This window comes from Ictidomys tridecemlineatus, chromosome 14 (genome assembly GCF_052094955.1).
Source record: "Ictidomys tridecemlineatus isolate mIctTri1 chromosome 14, mIctTri1.hap1, whole genome shotgun sequence".
Taxonomy (NCBI): Eukaryota; Metazoa; Chordata; class Mammalia; order Rodentia; family Sciuridae; genus Ictidomys; species Ictidomys tridecemlineatus.
Window position 1 is genome coordinate 38,950,037 of NC_135490.1, and position 20,011 is coordinate 38,970,047.

The window sequence follows — 20,011 nt, forward strand, 5'->3', positions numbered from 1 at the left end:
CTTCCACATCCTCACCAATACTTATTATTGTTTGTATTCTTAATAGCTGCCATTCTGACTGGAGTGAGATGAAATCTTGGACTAGTTTTGATGTGCATTTCTCTAATTACTAGAGATGTTGAACATTTTTTTTCATATATTTTCAACTTACATATTTTTGCTAATTACAAAAAGAGCCACTGTGTGCATAACTCATTCATTTATATCAAAATCTGTTTTGGGGGGTTGGAGTTGTGGCTTAGCAGTAGAGCACATGCCTAGCATGCATGAGGCACTGGGTTCAATCCTCAGCACCACATAAAAATAAAATAAAGTTTATTGTGTCCACGTATAACTAAACAATATTTTTTTTAAAAAAAATCTGGTTTTATCTCAAAAAAAAAAATTGAGTCAGGCTGGCCTTGAATTTAAGAAACCCGTCTCAGCCTTCTGAATTACTGGGATTACAAGCATGTGCCTCTGTGCCCAGCTTAAGCAGTATAATCTTGAATATTTCTATTTTGTTCCATTCTCTACCTTTAGCAACACAATTTTATATTGGAAAGTATTACTTTATGGTTCCTCTTTAAATAAGTTCATCAGAGCGATTGTGGCACTTTTACTTTTGTTGGTGTGAGAGTTTTCATGGCTTCCTGCCAATCTTTGACAAAGTTTTGTGATAAACACTGCCCCAGGGACTGTGGGTGATAGGATTGCTAATCTAATAAAAATTATCTCAAATTTTCATTATCCTTCCTAAATATTTCTCTCTTTAGACTGCTTTTGCAAACTAATTTTTCAGACTATGTGTAGCACAAATATTTGTTGATTTTTAAAAAAAATTTATTTATTTTTTACATGAGCTCTATTATTATTATTATTTGCATTAAAATTCTTAATATACCTTTATACCACAATTTATCATATCTCTGTATAAAAAATATGTTGACACCAAATTCACATCTTCATACATGTATTTTGTATAACGATGAGGGTCTCCTTCCACCATCCATGCAATTCCCCTTCTCCCTCCCTTTCCCTCCCATCCCTCTTTCCTATCTAGAAGTAATCTTCCCATGCTCTTCCTCCCTACTCCATTTTGAGTCACCCCCCTTATATCAGAGAAGACTTTATGCTGTGTGATGGTTTGTTAATTTACATTTGTAACTACATCAAATTAGAGTATTTTTAAATATTATATTATTTAATATATCATTCTTGGTTTATTATTTTAAAATAATAAATCCTTTGTGATTGAATACAAAATGAATTATAGTGCACAAAATGTGATCATAAATAAAAAATCTCTGCACACAATTTTCTATGGTCCATTAAATTTCCCCTATGACAAAACAAATCAAATCTACATTTGAACGCTCCTTTAAGTATATACCTACATGAACAGGGTAAGATGCTATTTCTGAGCTTGGATTAAGCAACCCCTTAGGATTTTTTTTCTAATTTTTATTTTATGATTTCTTAAGAGAGAGTGCAGCTATGCTGTCAATGCTGTTCTCAAACCCTTGGGCTCATGTGATCCTACTACCTCAGCCTCCTGTGTGGCTGGTACTACAGGAATGTGCTACCTCCCCCAGTTTAACATTATTTTAATGTGATGTTTCTATTATTATTCCCAAGAAGAAAAGGGGCAAGTGACAACCCAAGGTGTACAATGCAGCGGAAATCTGAGATTTGTATTGTTGAAGCTCAATGTTATTCCTGTGTATTGGTAAACCAGTCATGGTAACCTATAACCAATGTGAATCCTAACTTGGCCCAGTACAGCATTTCTTCTGCACACAAGGATGATCTGGGGATTTAAAATGTCTTTCTCTAAGATGGTAATACAAGGTAGTGGTAGAGCCAGGAAAGAAAAACTAACAAACGGATCCCAAATTTCTCTACTGTATCATTGGAGTCTCAAAGCAAGTCTCATGACTGTTGCCTGTATGCAAGGTAGAAATGTTTGTGCTATGTAAGAATAGCTACTCCTGCTCTTGCTTTTGGTTTCTGTTCCATGGAATATATTTGTCCATCTCTTCATTTTAAGTTCCTGTGTGTCATTTCCAGTGAAGTGTATTTCTTATAGCAGCACATTGCTGAGTCTTTGTTTTCCCCATTCAGTCAGTATAAATCTTTTAAGTGGAGAATGTAAGCCATTTACATTCCAACTTTTTATTACTAGGTAAGGACTTATTCCTGTTGTTTTGTTAATTTTGGGGTTGTTTTGTATATGCTTTGGTTCTCTCCTTCCTCTCTTGTTCTTTGTAGTTGGTTGGTTTCTGTATTGATAAGGGTTGATCCTTTTTTTCTTTTGTGTATTGAGGTACTATTAAGTTTTACACTTTCTTACATTTTCTTGATAGTAGGTATTATCCTTTTATTTTGACGTAATTTTGATGCATTTGTTGTAAGGCTGGCCTAGTGATGATGAATTGCCTCAGTTTTTGCTTGTCTTGGAAGGAGTTTGTTCACCTTCCATTCTGAAGGATAGCCATGCTGGGTATAGTATTCTTGGTCAGCAGGCTTTTGTTTTGTTTTGGTTTTTTTCTTTAGAGTTTCAAAGATATTGTCCCAATCTCTCCCGTCTTGAAAGATATCCACTGAGAAATTTGCTGTTAATTAAATGGAGATTTTCCTATATGTGCTTTGATGCTTTTCTGTTGGTATTTTTTAGATTTCTATGCTTTGGACTTAAAATATTTGACAACAATGTATCTCAGAGAGTAATTGTTTAGGCTGAATCTAATTAGGTTCCTTTAAGCTTAATAGACCTGTTTATTGATGTCTTGCCCAAGATTTGGGAAGTTTTCAGCTAGCATTGTATTAAACAGGTTTACTATTTCTTTTCTCCTCTCTTATTTCTGGACTCTCTATAATGTGAATGTTTTTATTCTTCGAGGGATCCCATGATATACTTGAGATATTATTTGTCATTGCTGACAAATAAAGGCACATCTCTCCATAATGGAGAGAGGCAATATAGACTTGGTGTTGGAGTCTTTCATGGGGGTGGCTAAGGGATTAGAACAGGGCGGGTCCTAATGTGGGTGTTTAAGGGTGGGGTTGGTATGAGGGAGTGGTGAGCCTTTCTCAGAAAGTCCCTTGGGAGGGAAAGCAAAATTTTTCTTAAGATGTCGACTGTCACTTAAGATGGCCATCCAGATGCTAAGTAAGAATCTTACATTCCCCCCTTTTTTGTTTCTTATTGGGGTCTTTAAGGGACAGGGGCATAGATCAATTTTCTGCAGCTTCTTCCTGCTGGGAAGGGGCAGTGTCTGGACCCCTGTTAGGAGAGTGGTGTGTCACTGAGGCAATGATGATGGTCAGGAGGTGCTGGGCGATGCTGACTGGGGACAGCCCAATTTTGGTGAGGGATTGGAAGTCCTGTAACAGAAGCTGGTTCACGGTTTGGTTAGAGATCCTTTGAATCTGGTCTTGAATAAATATAATGGCGCAGGGGGCAAGCATAAGCAAAAGGCCTATGACAAGGAGAGAGGTCAGGAAAGGAAGTGCCCACTGGAGAAGAGGGTTACTTAGCTGCCATCCTTCAGTTCCAATGGCAGTGGGAAGCTTTGGGACCTGAAGGAGATTGGAGATAAAGGAGGCATTAGTAATTGAAGTCCCCTTGGTGGTAAGGAATCCAGGCTCCTTCCAAATAACAGAGTGGGAGAGAATTATATGGAAAGCGTATTTAGAGTCACTGTAGACATTGAGGAAGGCTCCCCTTGCCAAAGTGAAGGCTCTGATGAGGGCAACACGTTCAGCCTGCCGACTGGATGTATTATTGGGGAGGGCAGCCACTTCCACAATGAGGTTAGAGGGACTATTTGCATACCCTGCTGATGAACTCCCTCCTGAAGGAAGGAGCAGCCATCTGTGAACCTTGTGTATGTTGCCTGGAGCAAGGGACTTTCCTATACATAGGAGGGATGTGGAAAAAACTCCTCCAGAGTTTCAGTGCATGAATGGGTAAGAGGAGAAGAGACAGAAGAGTTGTGAGGAGCAGAGGGGAGAGTAGCAGGGTTTAAAGGTGAGCACGTGTGGAAAGTAAGACTGGGATCTTCCACCAGGGAAACCTGTAGAGATAAAAGGCAGCAGGGGGTAAGGAATGTAAGCCCTAATAGGTGAGGAGGTCCTTTAGGTTCTGGGGAGCCAGGATGGTGAGTGGGACCCCAAAGGTGAGTTTCTTTGACTCCTTAATGAGAGGTTGCAGCCAATGTTGGTAGACAAGGGGAAAGTTAAATTGACACTTTTTTCCCCCTTAGGTCTCCTATCAAGTCTACTCAGTCTGTCTTTTGTCAACGTTAGCTTCAGTGTGGCCTCAGCCAGGGAGATTGCTGCCTAGGGTTTTACAATATAGGAGAGTTCTGGGTCCCTTGCTAGAAGTAGGGTCTGTGGAGGAATCCAGAGCTTTAGTGGCAAGTAGAAGCTGGGCAGGTGAGCAAGGTGAGCAAAGGGAAGGGTTAGAGTAGAGAAAGAAGCAAGCCTGCACAAAAGTCATGAAGATTAGAAGGTTGAATTGGTCTATGGGCCTTTAGATCAGGAGCCAAATGGAGTGAGGCTCAGTGGGTGAGGAGGCAGCCAAGAGTTGAGTCAGATGGGATTTGGGCGTTCCCTCTGCTGAGTTGGAGTCTGGGACTGAGAAGGGAGTCACCCACTACTTCCCCAGTCCTGGGCTTTGCCCATAGAGAGTCTTGGTTGCCTGGCCAGGGCTTTCATGACCTCTGCTGAGGACCTGAGAACCAAGATCCAAGAGTGAACTCGCCAAGGGGAAGGGATTGGGAGTTCCCCATGGCAAGCTGGAGTGAACTCATCAAGGGGAAGGGATGGGTGAGAACCTTGGTGCTGGGCCAAGATCTAAGTTCTAGAGAGGAGACTTGTACCCAAATGAGTCCGGAGTGTGGACGAAGAAGAAGAGCACTAGGTAAATGGAAGAAGGTATGTGGTTGGTAATCGTCCTCCGGCCCTCAGGCCAGGATCCCAAAGCAGCTCAAATCCTTGGAGGGGAGAACAAGGCTAATGGGAGAATGTGATCAAAGCTGTTCTGCAAAAAGTTTTGAGATGGGGGCTGGGGATGTGGCTCAAGTGGTAGCGTGCTCGCCTGGCATGCGTGCTGCCCAGGTTCGATCCTCGGCACCACATACAAACAAAGATGTTGTGTCCGCCAAGAACTGAAAAATAAATATTAAAAAAATTCTCTCTCTCTCTCTCTCTCTCTCTTTTTTAAAAAAAGTTTTGAGATGGATGTGAATTGGGCTCATGGTGTGGGGCTATGGAAGGACTTGAAACATCTCAGACAGTAGGGTCCATCTCTAGGGGGTAATGGGAAGGCACTGGCTCATGGAATAGGGGAAGGATCAGGGGAGTGGCAGGTGAGTCCGCATGGAAGCATATATGAGGGGAGAAGGAGAGCATGGCTCCCAACTTAATCTTTACTTATAGAGCACTGCTCAGATATGGGCCTGCTCGACTTTCACTTGGGAGTGTACATGACACTAACTGCTCAGCTTTGAAGGATTATGGGGATCAATCTCTACCATCTAAATATTCACAGTCTAGCTCTTCAGCCTTTTGTGAAATGAAAGGCCAGAATCCAGTAAGTGTCTTACTGGAGAAACTCAATGTGCTTGAGACAAGCCACTTTACTGTGTCTTGTGTCCAAAATATCACATGGATTTAGGAAAATACACCTTTCAGAAATTTCAGACAAGCTCACCAGTATCCCACAATTCCATGAAATATGGCCCATGGGACTGAATACAAGTTCAAGCCTCCAAATGTCTACTTTACCAATGCAGCCCTGGGAAGTAACTCAGAGGACTGGAGTTCTGCTTCTCTTCCTCTCACTGGGCCAGATCTCATCTTCAATTGACATCCAGCATCCACTATTTCTCCAGAGAAAAGAATGCCTGTTGATTCTCAACTCACTTCAGAATTTCTTACAGTTTGAACTTCCCCAGCTCTCTGATGATGTCCAAGTATGGTTTTTAAGGCTTAATCGGAGTTCTCTAGGCTTCTTTCCCCAGAGAAAATTAAACTTACCAAGACTTATTACATCCTATATATAATTATAAATATCTTCTTATTTTATAATCAAATTTGCAAAGGAGTTGAGAGGCAAGTGCTTTGGTCCTGTTTGGAGATTACAAAGACATCCTCCCTAAGTTTAAATCATATTCTCAAGAGGGTAAAGAGAATTGGTGAAAAAATTCAAATCTTCTGATGTCTGACTCTTTCCTGTGTTCTCCATCATACCAAGGTAAGTTTTATAGCCCTCAGAATTCAATCACAAAATAAGAAACCACACCCCTGAGGTAACCACAAGTTACTAAGTAGAAGGCATAGCTGTCACCGTGAGGACTGGAGATCAATGGAAAGAGGTCAGGGATATTCAAACTCAGAGCTTTGGAGTAGATTCCGTGGTTCTAGGACCCCAACTTCCAAGGCCCAGAGAACCAGGACTCAGGATCTGAGGGTAAGTTGTTTGGTAGCTTTTCTGTGTCTCTGGTGCTGATGATATTTAATAACACGCAGACTGAAAGCTACTATAGCTGCCTAGATGAAAACTCTGATATGATGCTGATACAAAATTCAAGCAGTTCCCACAGGTATCCAGTCTCTCTCTGGTTCCTCCAAGGGAAGAAACTGCTAGGGAGGACTGCAAAGAGGTGTGATTTGTAAATTTCCTCTCTCCATGTGACAGAGCAGAATGAGAAGGGAAGGTGGTTTGGAATTGAGAGATGTCGAGTACATGCACCCCCCCCACACACATACACACTTCATCCATCCATGCTGTAGGCCTTTCCTAAGAAAAACAAAGAACTATATCCATGAAATATAAACCACTAGGGTGGGATGTATTTGGTGGTAGAATGCTTGCCTAGTGAGTGCAAGGCTCTGAATTCAATCCCCAGTACAGTTAATATAAATAAATAACAAAACAAACTATTAAAATTGCTTGAAATAGTGAAAAGTGGGAATGAGCTAGGAATTATATAGATTAAATACTGAATTTTTATGATCTTAAAATGATCTGAACTTTCTATCAGTGCTTTCTAAAATCTGTAATAACATCTCTATTGCCAGGATACTAATATTAATGGATGGGAATTTAATTGAGGATTCGGATTATTTTCCAAAATTGCAAAATTTTGTTTCTCTGTTCCTCATAAAGTTTAAACACTGAGCTCCTCTGCCTCAGATAAAGTTGAAGTTGAAGCCTTCAGCTGTTGCAGCTCAGGTGAAGATTGTTCATCCAATTCTTCCATCCCAGGTGAAATTTTATTGTCCAGCTGTTCCATATCAGGTGGAGTTTGATCACCCAACTCTTTCATCTCAGGTGAAGTTTGAGCACCCAATTGTTCCTTCTTAGGTGAAGGCTGCACATTTTCCTCTTTTTTCTTAAGCCGTGTTTTCTTTGTAATTAAAATCAAAAGCCACAAACATATAAACAAGAGCCAATAAAGTAATATAAAAAGCGGTGTTCTCTTCCTCGCCCTCCATTCTTGCACTTCTTTTGCAGGGGGTGGACCACTGTCAACACTCCCTCCGTGACCATCTCTTGTGCAGTTCGGGGGCTCCCAGTTAGGGTCACAATGGCAGTGATGTTTGTTGTTGCAGATCCCTTTCATAGCACAGGTCTCTGGCGAACAATCACTTGCCCACAATGACATAGAGACACACTTCCGGTGTATGCACACTTGTCCATTACCACACTCTGTGCCATCTTTCACATCACCAATATCTGGTATGGTCATCCCAAAATGATAGTCGGTACTCCAACAGGTCACACCATTGAAGTCAATCCAATGCACAGTAGTGTGACTTCTCAAAGAGGGAATTTCTTTCACATTCTCACACTGAACTCTTCCACAGAGGAAATCTGATATGTTACACATAACATAGTGGTCATCACTGAGACCACAGTTACCAAAGCGGTCACCTCTGCTGTTCATTTCTGTGTAGCAACTCTCCTGTGCACTCCTGGATTCTTTGCCAAAGATCTGTCTGCACTGTTCGTCACGTGCATTGCATCTCTTCTCATGGCAGTAGCCACCGCCCATGCAACGGACCCCGTCCTGCACATACACATCCTCTGGACACTCAGGTGAGGTGCCATTGCACCACTCTGGAAGATCACACTCACTGACATTTTCTCTACACACTTGACCCGGTGGCAAGAGAAGGCAGTCTTCACAACAAAGCCCAGAGGCACATTCAGTCCCAAATTTCAGAGTGCAGTTTTCCGAACAACATGGATGGTTTGTACACAAAATTGGGGATCCACAGTCACACTCCTCTCCTTCTTCAACCACACCATTCCCACAGCCAGTCCCCCTAAAGATGTCCTCTTGTTTTGGTGTGTTGAGCATGCAGTACATATATTTAAAGTTTTCCCACATTTGAGCATAACTGCAGTTGCTGAATCTTGTGCCATCTGATCGTTCTTCAGACATCATACAATGGCGTTGCCCACATCGACATATCCATACATCATGGTACATACCCAGATTATGACCCATCTCATGTGCTATGGTAAGTGAGACTTCATACAGGTCATCATCTGGGAAACTATCCACTCCACATTCCAAACCAGGTATGCATACTGTTGAAGCATAGGCTAAGCCAAAATACATACCAAAATTTTGTTTTACCAAAAAATGTGCAAGATCATGTTTTATGCGAGTATCTAGGTTGTCTCTCTTCCAATTGCAAAACTCATACAGGGTTCTGAATATGTTGTTACTCACTTCAAAAAAGTTCTTTTCATTCCAGACTTCAATTCCAAGTAAAATAAAATCAACACCCAATGGACTTAAAAAGGAATGTATGTTATTGACAAGCAAAAATACTTCTTGTATAACAAATGAAACATTACTTTGCTTATAAAGGAATCGCTGATAGTCTACAATCAAAACTGTTTCAAGATACCATGTGTGGGTCCACCACCCTTCATAGCCACTTTGCCTCAAAATGGAATTATCATTCCTTTGGAGCTTCAGTTGTCGTGCTAGTTCTTCTTCTGTTAGTCCACATCTCATGGGTGGGAATTGTGTCTTCTCTCTGTGCATCTTATAAACCAGATGTTCAAATGTGGCAGAAAGTCTTTTGGGTTTGATTTCATAAACAATGTCATGGATCTCTAACATACCTTGAAAGCCCCCCAAACAGGTGCTAAGAGCAACCAGGGATTCTGGGTCCCCTTCCACATAGCCATCATAGTAGCAGTCACTCTGGACAAAAGGGTGGTCCTCGAGCAGAGCAGCCTGCTTTGTGTAGGTGAACACAGAGAAGGGTTTGGACACCAGAAGTTTCTTGGCCTTCATGTGGACAATGTGTTTCTTGCCTCCAAAGTGCAGACTGTAGGAGATCCAGTCAGGGGGTCTCAAGCCTCTACGGGTGCCAGTTATCCTCAAGGGTATCACTACTTCTGGGAGGCTATGGTGTTGAGAGTGGCCAATCTGGGCCCATCCAGAAAGGAAGAGCAAGATGCCCAGGCAGAAGTGGAGGACAGTGATCCTCATATGCACCAGGGCCTCACCCACAGCCATCATGGTTTATGACTGGAGGCAATGGGGCAGGGCAGGAGGTGCTGTTGTCCTGTCTCCTCCCTTTGACTTGGTTGCAAGCAGCAGTGACCTTTAATTGGATGTCTTCTGGCAGGGTCAATCCATCAGAGCAACACAACTAAAAGAAAAAAGGAAAAGAAGGGCAGAGATGGGGTGGCTAAATTATGAAAAGTCTAAGGTGGAGAAGAATAGCAGGGTATTGGTTAAAATGCATTAGTGTTTGGTTTAGGGTATGACTCCATATAATGCACTGGATTTGCTCTTTAGTTTTGGTGAGGTGGAGTCAGACTGTGGAAGTTGAAAAGAATGACAACTGCCCATTGGTTGAAAATTGCCATACACAGACGGAGGACTCGTGGGTTCATGAACCATTCTCTAAATACATGTACAAGTGGGAACATTTTCCCAATAAATATTTAAAACAAGAGTCTGAATGAAAAGCTGAATATATACCTTGTTTTGATGAGGAATTACAATATATACAAATTGACTTGGAATAAATAATAATTAGTTGTCTTTCCTATGTCAAATGACTATTTACACACATTACTCAGGAGAAATATGCAAAACAATTTTATATACATTACTTTTCTTCATGATCCTTAATATGGGCTTCCATGCAACTAATTATGATTTGTATGATCTTCTTCCAATTCTGTTGGATTTCCATGTCAAAGCATCAATTGTCCTTCAAAAATATTGGAATCTGCTCATAATGGATATTTTCAGGCCTTAAAACAAGCAATAGTGGAGTTGGAAGGGGGAATACATAACTTGGGTTTATAGATGTTACTGAAAGGTGTTTTATGGGATTACACTCATACACAAAATTCTATTTTCAAAATATCTGGCCCTATATAAAGAAAAGTAGATCAAGCTAGCTGGAAGAGGAACAGAAATAGGGAGGGTGGGAGCAAAATAAAGTATCTCTTAATATGAAAACTAAATCAATGAACCCTGGGAGAATGGAGGAAAGTTTTGGTGCAGATGATGTTGTGCCAGAACATAGGCATCAAAATCCCTGGCATTTCAGGATCCTGAGGAAACTGCTCCAAGATCAACCTTCCCATAGATTTGTCTCAGAAATGACAAAACCTACAAAAATACAGATTAATCAATCATTCTGAGAGTACAAATATCCTATAATGGAAGAGTACAAATGAGAAATCTGATAATAGCACACTTCCTGTCTGATAATACTGATTTGTTACTTTGTTATCAAGCAAAGTAGGAAAGATACTGCAGCATATACAGTTACTGTGCAGCACACCGAGGAAACATCAAAGTATGATACAACCTGGAATAAGTTAATGATATGCAACATAAATTTACACAGTGTTTGTAGCAAAGATATATTTTAAGAATTTGTTAGATTTCATTCAATAGTTTCCATATAAAATGACTATTTGTCTTGACCTAGAGAAAGTATCCATGGTACTCGTGACATCATTAAAGGAATGGTAACATAAAAGTGGTGACCATTAAGAACCACAATGCTGATTGGGGGAGAAAGTAACAGTGGCAGCAGAGGAATGTGAAATCTACAATGAGGGATCTAAAACACACTGATCAAACATCACTTTCCATGGTAAAAAAATTCAAACACAAAAAAAGCATAGATTCAGCACCTGTTGCTTCCTGGACCACATTTCACCTTAATTTTTATTTCATCTTGATTCTAAGTTCTTTGTGCTTTCTCTCTAAAATTTTTTTTCTATCCCTATGGAATCATCTACTCATGAAACATATAGCAGCGGTCTCTCCCCTGTTAACACTTCTTTATGGAGAACTCCTTTTTCCTAGTTAATTTAACATAATTTTATAAGTCAACATTGGGAAGCCCACCAGGGCAGACGTCTTCCTTTCTCAGAAACCCCTCTGTTTGACAGATCAGATATTCAGTCGTACCTTGCTTTGGTTGCCAAAGCCACTTTAAATCACAAAAGTAGCAGCCATCTCCTTCCACCATTATTTCCTATTCTTCTTAATTCTCTCAACAACCTCCTGGTCAGTGCTGCTAAGCCAGAAAGTGTTGGGTGTCTAGCTACTTTCTTCTCCACCAATAATCTTATCTACATTCTCGCTGTGTTAAGCAAATCTTCATGAAATTTAAAAGGTTGGCATTAAAAGTAGTTATTTGTGGGGGCTAGGGTTGTGGCTCAGTGGTAGAGTGCTCACCTAGCATGCATGCACTGAGCTCAATCCTCAGTACCACAAGCTCCTAGGTGTGTGAGAGTGTGTTTCTGTTACAACTTGTGGTCAACTGTCTTTAGCCATTGATCATATCCTGTATCATGTCATCATGCTTGGCCATCTTAACTCTCACATATTAGTTGTCCATAACTTAATCTTAACTAAAAATTATTCATCAGTTTCATAGAGGACACACATAATGTGCCTTCCATGTTCTCCTATTTTTCCAGTTCCCATCACTGACTTTTCATTTCCATACCCCAGCTCAAGACTCCGTTGGTTCAACCCCTGTTGACTGAAGTGCTCAAACCAATCTAGAGGAATGCTGTCACCTTTTCACCACTGTGTCAACACACGGCCAATACTTCTGAGGAAATAAATCACAGCAGAGTCTATTTAGCAGGATGGGTAAGAGGGGGAGACACACAGAACTAGAATAAGATAGACTGATAGCTCAGCCTAAAGGATGAAGTCACGAACATATTGATTTCCTCCACCCGCCGTGGGTTTTTTAAGGGAATTTTTAATATATGACAAGTAATTTCAAAAATAGGAGTATATATGGACAAAGCTTAGTAATTCAGGATTTACTTTTGTAAAAGACTGACAAATACTAATATTTTAATTGAGTTTTGAACATTAAAACATAAATATAAAACACAAAACATCCAAAGTTAACACTGATGTACCATACCCAACTTGGATTTAGATACTCATCAATTTACATTTTATAGAAATAAATTTTAAAAATTTTATCAATGCTTATAGTATATACTATTCTTCCTACCCAAATCTTCATGAAATTTAAAAGGTTGGTATTAATAGTAGTTATTTGGGGGGCTAGAGTTGTGGCTCAGTGGTAGAGTGCTCACCTACCATGCATGTACTGAACTCAATCCTTAGTACCATATAATAATAAAGATATTGTGTCCATGTACAATTAAAAAATTTTAATAAAAGTAGTTATTTGGGACTGGGGTTGGGGCTCTATAGTAGAGCACTTGCCTAGCATATGTGAAGCACTGGGTTCAATTCGTTGCACCACATATAAATAAATTAAGTAAAGATAAAGGTCCATTTACAACTAAAAAAAATTTAAAGAGTAGTTATTTTTTTCTTGAATATTCTAACATGCCAGTTTGGATTAACTTTCAAATTTTCAGGGCATAAAAGATACAAATAGAGTACTCAAGAATATGTTTTAACACAGGATAATTCTGTTTACAATCATGACAAAAATACCTTCAATTTTCATACATAAAAAAAGAACTTAAGCAAACAAAAGTTATTTTGGGTCAAGTTGTATCTTAGTAAGATAATGTATCATATGTGAATCAATTTTTCAGCCAACAGCATTCAAAAATAATTTGCATTATTAATTGTTATACATTGCGTTTATATAGTGAAAGAAGATGGACAAAAACTTTCAGAAACAAACAGAGAAACAACAACAACAAAAAAAAAAAACTGACAAGTATTCCAACTCCTAAGATAAGAAGTAGGATATCTGCAAATTTAAAAATTTGAAATGTTGCCTGGAAAATTTTTATGCCTTACTTGTACTCTCAAATTCATTTTAACTGCTTAACATATATAATTTAATACTTCAAAAGACTGTAGCTAAATTAATAATATTTATAGAATGTTACCTCTCTGGGTAGCCATGTTTTATACAATAGTTTTCAATTAAGAAGAAATCACCTGATAGTTTTAATTGCAATCTATGATTGACCGATGAATGGAGTAATAATCTATTCAGTAATTTAAACCAATACAAATAATAATCTGATAAAGCTCACTGTGCAATCATGTCCCTGGTAAAGCCACAGATTTGACAGATATTTCACTGAGTTGGATTACATGTTTCTATGTGTGTTACTGATCAACCAAAATAGGTATACAGTGTCAAGTTTTTTTCCTGTATCTTTTTTTTTTTTTTAAGAGCAGCTCAATAATTTGAGGCAGGGGTTGGTTAGTACAATAAAGAGAACCTACAGGAAAAGCACTTAATACCAATGCCAGTACTTATCATATTAGGGCAGTAACTAAGGGTATTACTAATTTTTGTGTTATTTGCTTTTCTTTAGAACATAAATCAAAGCTATTAACTTGAACTTGAGGTATATACATAATACATACACAACTTTAAGCAAAATACTTTTTTTCATAGATAACATTACATTTTAATATATTGGAAACAGTATCTGTGCTGATTTGTATTTTGACTTAGTGGAACAAGAAGAGAACAATATTCAATTAGGGAGGGATAATATTGATAATAAAGCTCTTAACGTTCAAATTTTCTTCCTCTCCCTTTGTACTTAGCACGGGCTATACATTGTCCTGAGAGGATTCATTGAGTAAAATGTCAAATGCAGCTTTCATACAGTATTTTGGAAGGAACGAATGAGAAAGCAAATTGGAACGTGAGACTTCATCTTGTTTGCAAATAAGTGGTTTAAATTTTTCTTCTTGTAGAAAAAAAATCTAAATCAGTTCATTATAAGTATATCTAAACCATTAATTTTTGCAGTTTTCAGGGAAAGTCCAGCACTTTGTTTATACAAGTCTATGAGAAGAGCTCAGTAGAGATCATCTAATTTTAAATCGTGACATCCCTTCAAGTTCTTGGCATAGTCCCTCCCCAGTAAGAGCACAACATGCCTGGGTATGCCCCTCATGATCTTTAATAGAAGTTAGCTTCAAATACTAGGAGATTTATGCTACAGTCCTGCAGTCTTTCACGTCTTATTAGCAAAAAAAAAACGTAATCCAGCTTTTCTTAGGTCCTTAGGCGCTTTCCTAGAGTTCATCTCTAGTTACAGAAATCCTGTCTGTACTGTCCACAACTACTATTCAAAACTCCGTGTTGGTGTAGTAAGTATTCAAGAAAAAATGCAGAGATTGTTGGCAGCCAATGTCCCATGTAGGAAACGCGTATTATTAATCACTCTTCTGTGTAACTTCCTATTGTAGGGGATGTATGCACAACTTCACAGGAAACTGGTAAAGGATGGTAGTTTTCCTGCATTGTCCAAACCAACAAGGATCACTTTGTGCAATTGGTGATTGAATAGTCTTCACATCCTTCCTGGTGAAGAGAATTCCCCTTCTCAGCCACCGGACCCCCCCCCCCTCCGGCCCCACAGGCAGTTTGGCCTCCTCTGGCCCAGGCAGAAGGGTGGACAGAGACCTAGAACCTGTCCGCTGTGCGACGCAAGGCCCCTCCATCCACGCCGCCTCACTAGCCTGGCTCAGGGATATCGCGGCCGCTTTGTCCGCTAGGAGCCTCGCGGGCCACCGTCCTTTCCCAGGTTCTCTCTGCGGCTGAGGTGGAAGCCACCAGTCAACCACGCGGGCCCGGTGGGTGCAGGGCCAGATATTGATTTTAAATACTTCCATTTTTTAAATTTCCTGTGCCTTTGTTGTTTACATGGTTTCTCAACTTTCTGGTTTTTTTTTTCCCCCTCAATTTTTCTCATCAACGTGTTCCCTCAAATGAAAATCAATATTGTCTTTGTTTTTGCGATTTGTTATTATTATCTGATTTCCACCGCGGTAAATTTAAGTGGCAAAACCAGGAATTCTTCACTTAATGCCCATTTAGGACAGGATCAGGTAATTTTCTTTGTCATGGAGGATAGGTGGCAGGAGACCCGGCTGAGGCTGGTCACTAACCTCATCTTTCAAGTGAGAAGAGCCACTTGATTGCTTGGGGACATAATTAAGTAAAGAGGTCGCTAACTTCACGAATGTCAAAAACCCACCGGAGTAAGCAAGGTCACTAAAAGACATCTTTGAGGACAGCTTCTCCCAAATCGTGAGCAAAATTCTGAACAGCTTCTTTGCTGTCCTTCTCTCTCTTTATATGTATTTAAAATTATGCAGAGGTGTAGATTTTTGTTGTGATGGAAATAGTCATTGGTTACTTGTGTGCATTGTTGAGAGTGAACAAAAATAAATCTCTCACAATGTATTCTTTTTTGGAAAAAATATATATGTATTTTTTAGTTGTAGATGGACACATTTATTTATTTATTTATTTATTTATTTACGTGGTGCTGAGGATCAAACCCAGGGCCTCACACATGCAGGCAAGCGCTCTACCACTGAGCCACAACCCCAGCCCCCTCACAATGTATTCTTAAGACCTCATCTTGCAAGCAGGTAATAGGAAAACAAACTGAAAACAAAATTCAAGCCAGCCTTTTTTCACTCATGACATTGTTTTATATAGTGACTCCAGGTGCAAAGACCCTGAGGGAATATAATCTTTTTATTCATCAAGTGAGATAATATTCTGATAGTACAGAGTCCTCAAAGTTGATTATCATATGCCAAAACTTCAACAATGCGTCCATCTACGTGTTCTAATTACCACTGACCCTCCCTCTTCTTTGTGTGTGTGTGTGGGGGCGGCATACTGGGTATTGAACTCAGGAGCACTCCACCACTGAGACACATCCCCAGACCTATTTTGTATTTTATTTGGAGACAGGGTCTCACCCAGTTGCTTACCACCTCACTTTTGCGGAGGCTGGCTTTGAACTTGTGATCCTCCTGCCTCCACCTTCCAAGCCGCTGGAATTATAGTCCTATGCCACTGCTCATGGCTCCTCACTCTTATTTAATAATAGTCTAATTACAGTGTTTTCAAACTTGAGTAACAATACATTAAAAATGGTTCATTGTGTCCCAAGCCAATAAAGTAGAATAAGAAATGATAAAGTGCTTAATGCTCTTAAAGATCTGAATAACTCTCAAGAAATTATGGTTTCTCAGGGTGGTGGTGAAGTAGGGTGGGCGAGTTTGTGTTCATTCATATCCTGTTTATTTGAGTTTCTCTTCTTTAGAGCTAAACTCTTGAATAACTTACCAATAGATGAAGTGATGATTCCCATGATCATTTCTAGGTACAGCCTTCTTTATGTCTCATTTCTAATACCCACCAACAAAGACTTTTTTGGGAACTCTCATGACAAAGAGAAATATGAATCCCTTCCCTTTCAATTGTCTCTCATTTGATTGAGTTCTAGATTGAGCTTCCTAGCAACAAGAATCTTTCAGAATTCAGAGCATGGCAACAACCTCAAATTCCTCTTCACTCTGGCTCCATTGTCTCTATTAAAGCTACTTACTACTCAGTATAAAAAGCCCTGACTTCCTTACTCTCATTGTATTCCAATAACAGTTCAATATGAATAAGACTCATTTCCTTACTCCTATTTGATATTTTCCTCATACACACTATGCACTTTTGCTCAAACCACTATTATCCTGGTTTCAGTTTATTTCAACATTGAATCATACTTTGGAACTGTTGAAGGACTTCAAGTTCCATTAAAAATTTTTTTGAACCTATTCAGAGACACTCAGACATCAGCATTCATCTACATATTTCTTCCTAAGGCCAATGAATGACTCAGAGACAAAGCATATCTGCAGCTGGACTCTCTTGCCTCCCCCCCACCCCCAACACACACACACACACTAGTTTAGTTTTTTACCACCAGTTCTTAGAGACCAAACTTGATTTGATGGTTTTTCATGTCTATTATTTTGCTAGGGCTGTAAAGCAAAGGTATATAATGTAGCTTAAAAAGAAAAAGAAATTCACTGTATGACAGTTTTAGAAGCCATAAGTCCAACATCGTGGTATCCTCAAGCTCCTTGTGCCTCTAAAGTTGTTAAGGAATGATTTAATTCAGCCTTCTCTCCCAGCTTCTGGTAGTTCCCTGGTCTGCAACCACATAATTCTAATCTCTACTTGCTGTTTTCCCTCTGTCCAAAATTTCCCCCTTTCATAGGGACACTGAATTATATCAGAGAACATGGATGCTAAGTCAAAAACTGTCAGAAGAGATAAAGTCATCATGTAGTGATAAAAGGTCAATGTATCAGAGAGATATATGACAATTATAAATATGTCTGTGTACAACATCAGTGCACCTAAATATCTGAAACAAACTTTTACAGATCTAAAGAGAAAAATAAAAATATAAAAATAGTGAGAGACTTCAATATCCTGCTTTCTTGTGGCTATAATATTAGGCCAAAGGTTAATAAGTAAATAGCACATGTGAACAACACTATAGAATAAATAAACCTAAGAGACATGAACAGAACATGCCACCCAGCTGCAGTGCATATATATTTTGCTCAATCATGCAGAGAACATTTTGCTGGACTGATCACAAGTTACATCCCAGAAAAAAATCACAATTTTAAAAGATTATAATTATGTTAAATATCTCTTCTGACCAAAACAGAATGAAATCATAAGTTAAGAATAGATGGAAAACTGGGAAAATCCTCAAATGTGTGGAAATTACACATTGCAAAACTAATGGGTCAGATGTGAATAAAGAAAATTTTTTTAAATATCTTGAGTCAAACAGAAATGAAAACACAACATTCAAAATATTATAGGATTCAGGAAAAGCATCCTATAATAAGGGCAGTCTATAGCAACTACCCTCAAGGAACTACAAGTGTAGTCTCGAGAACACTAAGTCCAAAGTTAGTGGAATGAAGGACATCACAAAGATTGGAGCAGAGAAAAGATAAAGAATAGGAACAAATCAATAAAGCTAAAAATTTTTTTAAAGTTATAAAGAAAGAATCAAACAACCCATTAGCACCAGGCACAGTGGTATACACCTGAAATTCCAGATCCTCAGGAGGCTGAGGCAGGAGGATTACAAGTTCAAATCCAGCCTTAGCAACTTAGGGAGGCTTTAAGCAACTTAGCAAAACCTATCTCAAAATAAACAATAAAAATGGCTAAGCATGTGGCTCAGGGTTTAAGCACCCCTGGGTTCAATCCCTGGTACCAAAAAATAAAACAACAGACAGACAAACAAAAACCACCCTTTAGCTAAACTAACAAAAAAATGAGGAGTGTAAATAAAATTGGAAATGTAGGAGAAGACATTTCAACAGATGCTTCAGTAAGAATGTGCTGTTGTAAAGCAAATTTGGCTTCCTTACCTTGCTCTCTTTTGTTCTTTTTTACCATGTGATCTCTTCCCCATGTGCCACTGGCCACTCCTGCAGTTACCTGCTGCATGATGCCATCAGCCAGGTTATGTTGCTTCAGAAAGACCTCAGTAGAGGCTGACATGATGGAGCTGGTTTGGACCTTTAGTCCCCAAACTGAGTTAAATAAACTGCATTTATTTATAATTTACTTAGTCTCAGATATTTTGTTACAGAAAATGATACGATCAGTTATTGCCTATGATAAAAACAGTAAGTTAGCAAAAGAGTTTACAATTTTTAATGGTTTACAGGGACATAACAGAAGTGATATAGGATGTGATGATTATGATGAGGAGAAGAGAAGATACGAGTAAATTAAAGGAAGAGTGAAAGAGAACAATAGAAATTGGCTGTTAGCAAAAGAAAGAAGTGAAAAGAGACCTGGGGTTGTGGCTCAGTGGTAGAGCCCTTGCCTAGCATGTGTGAGTCACGGGATTTGCTTCTCAGCACCACATATAAATAAATAAGATAAAACAAAGGTCCATTGACAACTAAAAAATATTTTCAAAAAAAAAATGCTAGAAGTGAGAAAAAGCAACATGAATATGTTTAAATGTCCATAAACCATTAAGCTAACAATTACAGAAAAGAAAAAATGAAAAAAAATATCTTGATGAAAAGTTATAAAATTGTTTCTGTTGGAGTTCAAATAATTCCTGCTACTCTTCTCAGCACTGGTAGGCAGGGACATCTAGAGCATCATGCTCCACCCTCAGGGTGGGGTTGCTAGGGTGAGAGAGGAAATTAGGTAGGTGGGGGCAGGGTTTAGGTTTAGGTGGGCTACAGGCTCTTCATTGAATGCCAGTTGGTCTGAAGATTTTAAATCAGCCCACCTTTAGGGCCCACCATTTGCTGGTTCGCACTGGAAGACTGTACTCCAGGATTCTCCCCTGGGTTCCACTCTTGTGGTGGAAGAGTCAATTCTTAGTCCACTGCCTCACCTGTGGTCCCCATATTTCTTGGTCTCAGATTCAGTCTCCAAACTCAATCTCTCCTTCCAGCCCTTTCAAACCCCAGCCATTATGCTTCTCTCTCAGCATGTCCTGAAAGCAGTGAGATTGGAGGAGGAGAGGGAGAGCCAAGAGAGTTTCCTCTACCAGTTGTCCCATGTGTAAATCTCTTTCCATGTTTGATTTTCTCCTAGTCCACATAGGCACACTATATGTCATGCCGTGTGGGTTTGCCAGGCCTTTATTTTGAACCAGACTCAAGTTTTCCAGGAATTG

At 39.3% G+C, this 20,011-nt stretch overlaps 1 protein-coding gene and 1 pseudogene across 1 annotated transcript; both read right to left on the minus strand.

The window, feature by feature from the left end:
• Positions 1–7,157: 7,157 nt before the first annotated feature.
• LOC101970385 (disintegrin and metalloproteinase domain-containing protein 25) lies at positions 7,158–9,533 on the minus strand. The gene has a single exon (XM_005334333.3). The coding sequence runs from the start codon at positions 9,531–9,533 to the stop codon at positions 7,158–7,160; it is 2,376 nt and encodes a 791-aa protein (XP_005334390.3).
• A 4,803-nt stretch (positions 9,534–14,336) lies between these two features.
• Positions 14,337–16,645, minus strand: LOC101961462 (ADP-ribosylation factor-like protein 5A; annotated as a pseudogene).
• Positions 16,646–20,011: the final 3,366 nt, after the last annotated feature.